General features: G+C 31.2%; 1 protein-coding gene across 1 annotated transcript; it reads left to right on the top strand.

Moving 5' to 3' along the window:
* LOC107645561 (pentatricopeptide repeat-containing protein At1g80270, mitochondrial) lies at positions 2,093-5,522 on the top strand. The gene is made up of 3 exons (XM_016349619.2): positions 2,093-2,287; positions 2,749-3,286; positions 3,974-5,522. The coding sequence occupies exons 1-3, from the start codon at positions 2,253-2,255 to the stop codon at positions 5,216-5,218; spliced, it is 1,818 nt and encodes a 605-aa protein (XP_016205105.1). The 5' UTR covers positions 2,093-2,252; the 3' UTR covers positions 5,219-5,522.

Raw genomic sequence — 8,559 nt, 5'->3', positions numbered from 1 at the left:
ATAATTATTTTTTAAAATATATATCATATTAATAAATTTAATAAATTATTTTTATATTTTAATAAAAATAAAAAAATATTTTTTATTTAATTTTATAAAAAGTCTTAAACATCTTTCTTTTATTTCATTAGATAAAAATATCCTTTTAAATTAACAAAATTTTAGAATTCAATTAATCCTAATTTTATACTTTCAAATAATTTAAATAACAAAACAAAAACATATTAAAAAAACAAAAAATCAAAATTTTTTCATCTTCTTCAATTTCTCTAATCATTTGTGTCCCTTTTAAGCAAAACATATAAAAAAAACAAAAATTCAATCGTTCTTTATCTTCTCCAATTACCCCTCTGAAGCAAAGCAGTGAAAGTCCCAAACCAAAATCCTAGGTTCTTTGCCGCCGCCGTCCCAGGCTCGGCGCTTCCGCTTCTTCCTCTTCCCCCTGTCCGGAACCCAGGTAACTTGGCACATCGTCCCCATCCTCGCTGGCTTCTGTGACTGTGGCTTGGAGCAGCTCGCCATTGGGTCACCGCTTGCCGTCGTCTCTGCTCTCGCCGAAAGTTAGTGGCCCTGCTTTTAATTTTGCTCTAGTTGCTGAATGCTCGATTTTTTCTTTTTCCTTTTAATTTCTAAAATTTTTGTTCAAATGTCATTGTAATATTTGTTGCTGTGTTGTAATTGTTGGGTTGTTGAATGATTATTTGATCTGGGTTGTCTAAAAATGCTTTTTTTTATTGTGATTTGATCTGAATTTTGGTGGATCATTGTGAATGAAACTGCCTTTTAATATCTATCATTTGTTAATATAACTACATAAATACAAATACTTTTAATATTAATGCTTTAATTTAAAGATTTTTACTTTACTTCAGCGTTATTGCTCCTTGTCTACTTGAAAATTGTTGATCTGCTTGTTTTATTTATATATAAATAATGTATTTTTATCATAAGTCATAACCATACTCTCCCATTTATTTATTGCCTTAAAATCAGTAGTGTTCTTAAATTTGATTCCAATATTTTGCATCAAATGATTTATCCATGAGCCTTATTCTTTAGGTTCCATTGCTCTAAAGACATTCCTTCCTTTCCATTTAGATCTCAGTCTTATTATCAATAAAGATCATAATGTCCTTTTCTTTGACCTTTAATTTTTCTGATAAAAATTAAAATATTAATTCCATACTTAAAATAATAATCTCACCCTCATATTTTTTAATAACACTCTCTCTCATAAAACATTTTATTATACCATGGATGTTTTCAAAGTATCCACCGTCAATCAAATTATTATAGCTAAAAATATATACTACACATACCCACTAACACTACTGCCCATTAACATGCTTTAATCCATCACCTTAATATGCTTTCTTCTCTTTCACTAATCACATTGATTTATAAGAACCTTAACATGCTTCCAATTACTATTAAACTTAAGTACTTCATTTTCAAAAATCTTTATACTTCTATTATGTCAAATAATTTAAATAATAACAAAGAATAATCTATTACATTTAACATCTTATTGCATCCAATTCTCAGACAAATTTTAATATTATTAGTACTCATTTATTATACACATCATCGTCACTTAAGGCCATCCACCATATTGTTTTCACCTTTGACTCACAAAATATACTTTCCAAGTTTCCATCTTCTATTTTATATACACAAAAAAATAAAATTGTTTTTAATGGTTTCTTTTAAATATTCAATTGCCTCGTAGGATAATGTTTGATGATTTGAAGATGAAAAAATAATTTCAAAAATAATTTGAAATTTCTGAATATGAACAACCGTTGATTATTTCAAAATCATGATTATCATACTAAATTAACATCAATATTAAATATAAAATAATGTAAAAAATAATTGCATACCCACCTTAATAACTTTACCATATATACAATAATGTTAAATGAAATTTAATAAGTCAAATATTTTTTTTCAATGCAATACTAATGTATAATATACATTTTCTTTTTGTGAACATATACATTTTTTTTTAGTAATTTGGAAAAAACAGATACAAAAGTCTTTCAATGAGTGGACCAAAAAACTGGTCCATTTATATTTTTATTTAGTGCATAAAAGTAGAGAGAGAAGCCAAGCCCAAAAAAAAAAAGGTAGAGAGAGAAGGGTTTTAACTAGGGTTGAAGGTTCAAGCCAAGCTTCCATCTTTCTTCTTTCACACTCACTCTCACTCTCACTGTAGTACTTCCGATTCCAGCGATCTTGCTCCGTCAAATATGTGGGCTCTTCGTCGAGCTTCTCTTCCTCTCAGGTAATCCTAACCCTAATCGTCCTCTTTCTCTTCTTTTCTCTCCCTGCTATAAAAAAAAATCAATCTTATAGCTCCGTTCGCGTCCCCTAGTCTCGATTGCAACTCCGCTTTTGTCAATTTTTTGAATTGATTTTGTAATGGAGAAATTGGATAACAAATAAAAAATTTGAGGGAGAAAATATGCATCCGCGACACTAAAACACAATATCAATAGATTAAGAAATGAAGATAGACGAGCTAAATTTTATTGATTAGTACGTTGTTCTTATCAATTGGATTGCCTCACATGTCTAGCAACTTAGAATACATATATTATGCATTGTCTATTTGAAAGAGAAAGAATGTCATTTCCTTTATGAAATTTTTATTTGTCTGTTTCAGGCTTTACATTTATTTCTATAACTATAATACTAGTGAGGGTTAGGAGCTGATTGTTTAATGGTGCGAACTTTTTTTCCTAGGAACCGAGGGTTTAATGTGAGAGCTTCTTGCATCAAATCAGTTTCGGGTACTCGGGTGGAAGATGATTCTAGTACGTTGGACTCATCTAGAATGGCATATGGTCGTTTTTTGTTGCCGAATATGTTCTACCATTCCGGGCATGCCTCCTTAAAATTCACTGTGAGTAGGCGCGAACTTTCTTCACAAGCTGATGCCAGTAGCACGAAAGATCAGGATGATTTGGAGGATGGGTTTTCTGAGCTTGAGACACCAGCTGCTGATTCTGAATATGGTAAAGACGAATTCAATGATATTAAAGATGGTGAGGAGCCACGCGAGGAGTTGGAGTTTTCAGACACTGAGGTTGAACCAAGTGAGAAAAAAGTACGTCGACGAGCTCAGTCCGAAATTTTCAAATTGATTGATAGTTCTCCAACTACTTCTGTTCATGTGCTTATGGATAAGTGGGTTGAAGAAGGGAAAGAACTAAGCAGACAAGATATCGCACTGGCCATGGTTAATCTTCGAAGGCGCAAACTGTATTTTAAAGCTTTTCAGGTAATTGGATCAAACTATTTTTTTGCTCCTAATAAATAGAACATAGCATTAAAAGTATTGTGCTAGCAATTAAGTTAATTTCTCATTACCCTTATATGTCAATAATGGTGGATATTTGATGTTTTCTTGAATAATATTTTCAAGTAATGTCATTTTGAAACTCTCAAACTGAGCAAATTAATGTTGTCATTCAATGTCATGCCATGCTATGCTCCAACTCCTCCGTCATGACTTTGTTGTTCGTACCTTAGCCACTATTGATTTTTTTAAGAAGAATCTTGTGAGTGTTTAGTTTCCTTTGACGTAATCCTTCTGTTTCACTCCCTCAATGTTTCACGGAATGAATACCCCTTTTATGTAATGATTAGAATTTGGGTCATGAATGTGTATCGAACATTACAGCTGCTAATTTCATTTGTGACCTTGTGCGAAATTCTAACATTCATATCATGTTGATCAGCTGTAAATGCACCTGACCGTAAGTAAATTGTTCTGCTGTTGCAAGTTATGGGCATCTTTTCATCAGTTATTTGTTGTAATTATGTTCACATGTTAACTTTGGCTTTTTGTAGGTTTATTTTACTGATTTGTTGCTAGCTGTAAATGTTTTTCTTTTATTTTTTATTTTTACATTAATAATGTCTTCCAATGTGATTTTATCTATTTTTTATCGTTGGTTCTGTGTAGCTCTCAGAGTGGGTTGTATCAAAAAGTCAGCTTGAAGTTACTGAGAGAGATCATGCTACCCGTGTTGATTTGATTGCTAAATTGCGTGGGTTACATGAAGCGGAGATGTACATTGAGCGTATTCCAGAATCTTTTAAAGGAGAGACAGTATATCAAACCCTTTTAGCAAGTTGTGTTGCTCAGAACAATTTGAAGAAAGCAGAGGAAACTTTCAACAAAATGAAAGATTTGAAATTCCCTCTTACATCATTTGTTTGGAATCAGTTGCTTCTTCTGTATAAGAGGCATGACAAGAAGAAAATAGCCGATGTATTGTTGATGATGGAAAATGAGAATGTCAAACCTTCGCCTTTTACTTATAAAATATTAATAGACGCAAAAGGCCAGTCCAAAGATATTGATGGCATGGATCTAATTGTTGAGAAAATGAAGGCTCAAGGGATTGAACCAGACATCCGAACAAAAGCAGTTTTGGTTGGACACTACAAAACTGCTGGGCTTGAAAAAAAAGCCGAAGATATGTTGAAGGAAATGGAAGGTGAAAATTTGGAAGAGAATTCTTGGCTTGGTCGATATTTGCTTCCTCTATACGCAAATCTGGGTAAGGCTGATGAAGTGGGAAGAATTTGGGAGGTCTGTCAGGCTTCCCCTCGAATTGAAGATTGTCTCGCTGCGATTGAAGCTTTTGGAAAGTTGAAGAAAATTGATGAAGCAGAGGCTGTTTTCGAAATGATATCAAAGAGGTGGAAGCTTTCTTCCAAGAACTACTCAGTCATGCTGAAGGTTTATGCAAATAATAAGATGCTAGCAAAGGGCAAAGATCTCATTAAGCGAATGGCAGAGAGCGGGTGTCAAATAGGCCCATTGACATTGGACGACCTAGTGAAACTTCACATCCAAGCAGGGGAAGTGGAGAAGGCAGACACTATTCTGCAAAAGGCTATCATGCAAAGCCAGTTGAAACCATTAATCATTTCTTATATTGCTATTATGGAGCAGTATGCTAAGAGGGGCGACGTCCATAATTCAGAAAAGATTTTGCACAAAATCAAACAAGCTGGCTACACGATTCGTCTGAGGCAATACCAAATTCTCGTACAGGCCTATATAAATGCCAAGCTTCCGGCCTATCGGATTAGGGACAGCATGAAGGCTGATAACGTATTTCCCAACAGGGATTTTGCAAATCTGTTGGCTCAAGTTGATGGTTTTAGGAAGAATCCAGCTTCGGATTTGCTTGATTGAGGAAATCAATAGATATTTCTGTAAGGGTTGCTTCTACTCAGCCTTGCAAGCACTATTAGTTTAGTTGTTGATCGAACATCTTTAGAATTAAAATTTTTTATATTTAAAAAATCCTTTATGACTAAGAACAAAATCTGTCAGCTGCATAATTTTATTATATGTGGATTTTTGGATGAAATGGTAGCTAATTACAAAAGATGTTAGATGCTGTTGTGCTATATTAAAGGGTTGGGAACTTAATTTCATATTATTGACCCATTTGCTAACAAGTAATAATAAATAAACCACATCAATACATTAAAGTCATCATTGAGCTTGTAGTCTTGTTCAGATTACAGATGTACATAAGTCTATTTGATTTTATGATTTATTATTCAAGTTCATCATGTTATGCTCTGGATCATCATTCCTAATCTTAACTACTGTATAACCAGTTTTGATGCAAATGATCTATGATTTTGGCAATACGAATCTTGTTAACAAACCTCTTTGTTTTCTCCTTAAATAACTCGTGATGTAATGAATCTAATGATATGAGTTGCACTATCAGACGGTTAGCTAAATTTAACTTCATCCTTTCCACAATATCTTTTGATTTATGTTTAGGTATCTTCTCAATGAAAATGATTGTTTCTTGCAAGTTTGGCGCAGTCATTAACATGTGAGTTGTAAAGTTGTGCACGTTGGCAGTGGGAACGTTTCTTATTATCTATGATTAGTCGCGTCATTCAACTTGAGTGTTTTTTATAAAGAGAACTTCTTCCATATTTTTTAAGGTAACTACTGAAATGAAGATGGAAAAACATCTTTTTATAAAGATGTTTTGTTTAAAAGTGATTTATTTATTTAGGAGACCACTTTAATAAAGATATTAAAAATATCTTTTTTTTTTAAAGACGTTTACACATGTCATGTTATTATTGGACATTCTTATTAAATCAGTTAATAATTTAATTTTTTATTATAAACCAGAACAAAATCGGTTTATTATAGCAACAATAATAAATCTAATTGTCTGCATTATAATTATTAGACCCGATTTGATCTGATCGAATCATACCATCTAAACCGAATATCTTTAATTTTTTTTATAAAAAGACAATTATATTCCTGACTTTTTGTTTTTTGGCCATTTAAATCCCTAAAAATTAAAAAAATACAATTAAATCTCTAAAAAAAATTGGGTTTATTGTTATTTTATAAAAAAAATTGGTTTTATTCTAATTTGTTAAGAAATTCAAAAATAACCGGTTCATTAATACGTCCAAAAATAATGCGACACGTAAATGTCTTTACAGAAAGATGTTTTACGCATCTTTATGAGAGCATCCCCCATTTATTTAACTACATTTTAAACAAAGACAACACTTTTATAGATATTAAAATTTAATCATACAATCCATCATCTAAGGGTAAAAAAGAAATATTTTTAAATAAAGACAATTATAAAGTAGAGTAAAGTATCGTTTTTGTCCCCAACGTTTGTGGTAAGTTCTATTTGTATCCCTAACGTTTAAATCGTCCTATTTGTATCCTTAACGTTTATAAAAGTGATTCAATGTTATCCTACTATCAATTATACTAACAAATCAGATTATATTTTTCAATTATTTTCACTTAGATGTATTCATTCTCAATTAGGTCTCACTTGGATGTGTTCGATTTTAATATTATACCCACTATTTGTGTTTAGATTCAATTATGTCTATAGAAAAGTGAATTATGTAAATATTGTAGGAATTAGTTTCAACATTTGATGAGCTATTTTTCAGAGTAGATCATCGATTCTATCCCAAACATTTGTATTCTAACTTCAAGAAGAGATTTTTAAAACTCAAACTAAAGCGCTCATGATGTGTAATTGACGGCAGGATAACATTGAATCATTTTTACAAACGTTAGGGATACAAATAGGACGATTTAAACGTTAGGGACACAAATAGAATTTACCCCAAACGTTGAGGACAAAAACAATACTTTACTCTATAAAGTATTCATTGTAGTATCCACCATTTTTTTAATTGACTGTTTACCAATAAAGAAAAAAAATTTCTTCACATATTTTTTCTTTTTCAAAATAATTATTATTTTTATTTTAAGTTGTAGGATTTATTAAAAATTCCCTTTTTGAATTCGTAGGTATATTTTTCACTTTTAAAAGGGAGTTTTTAAGAGAGAAATATGAGACCTTCAATCATATTTTGAACTAAATTTTTAACCAAGTCCCTACTCTTCTCTTTTATACACAAGTGGAATTTTTCTTCTTCTTGATGTTGTTTCTGTTTAATTTATTTTTTTCTTTTTTTTTCTCTCCTCATTCTCTTTTATTATAATCATCGTGTATGATAAGGAAATTAACAGCAGAAACAAAAAATGGAGGATTAATTATGAAAATAGAATTGAAAGGCACAAACTTTAATGTAAAAGGATAGAATTAACAGAAAAGAAATTATTTTTTCTACTAGACCTCTAAAAAACATGTTCTTAATAACTTTGGTTACTTGAAGGAATTTTTTACTAGACCTTCAAAATACTTGTCCTTGACAACCTAGATTTGAAGTTGAAGAAACCACCACGCAGAATCACCTTAGGTTAGATCCTTCAATCTTCTTCATGCAACAAGCGAAGCAAATCACTCACCTCACTTAATCACACTAAAACAATGTACTCGTCGTTTTCATCTTCTCCTAACCAATGAAATACATATAACACCCAAATAACAAAATACATTTGTAGCAAAAATTCATGTGCTATATATAAACATTTGTATATTGTACCAATAAAATATGCACAACACATAAATTTTAGTGATAGCACAGAAATTTTGATGTGCAACATAAATTTTTGGAGAATTACACACAACTCATCCAAATAACAAAATACATTTGCAGCAAACAAAATATATTCGTAACAACGATTTGTGTGCTATATGTAAAAATTTGTTATGTGAAAAAGAATTGTGTGCTATATTAATAAATTTGTGTTATTTGTAAAATTTTTTGTGTTAAATTTTAAAAGTTTGTGTGCTGCAAAAAATGCAAAAAAAAAAAAATAGTGACATACACAAACTTTTTTTTCTACTAGATTCTGTATTAATTTGGTTAGACTTAATTACAAAAATATTTGTACATATAGCATCACTCTTTTTAAAAAGAGGCAATTTTTCTAAGGGTTAAGTATTGTTTTCGTCCCTAACCTCTTGGGTCAAAATTAAAATCGTCCCCGACCTTTTTTCGTTATTAAAATCATCATCAACGTTCAAAAACGCTTTAAAATCATCCTTCCCCGAATTCTTGGACCAAAATACCCTCATCATCATCATTCTCCTTTTCACCTTCCTC

Source organism: Arachis ipaensis, chromosome B06 (assembly GCF_000816755.2).
Source record: "Arachis ipaensis cultivar K30076 chromosome B06, Araip1.1, whole genome shotgun sequence".
In the NCBI taxonomy this organism is placed as follows: Eukaryota; Viridiplantae; Streptophyta; class Magnoliopsida; order Fabales; family Fabaceae; genus Arachis; species Arachis ipaensis.
This window is presented reverse-complemented; position numbering and strand designations above follow the sequence as displayed.

Excerpts from the sequence above, each read along its gene's own strand:
- LOC107645561 (XM_016349619.2), top strand. The coding sequence starts at position 2,253 with ATGTGGGCTCTTCGTCGAGCTTCTCTTCCTCTCAG. Across the intron at positions 2,288-2,748 it reads CGAGCTTCTCTTCCTCTCAG|GAACCGAGGGTTTAATGTGA; the intron begins GTAATCCTAACC and ends TTTTTTTCCTAG. Across the intron at positions 3,287-3,973 it reads TGTATTTTAAAGCTTTTCAG|CTCTCAGAGTGGGTTGTATC; the intron begins GTAATTGGATCA and ends GGTTCTGTGTAG.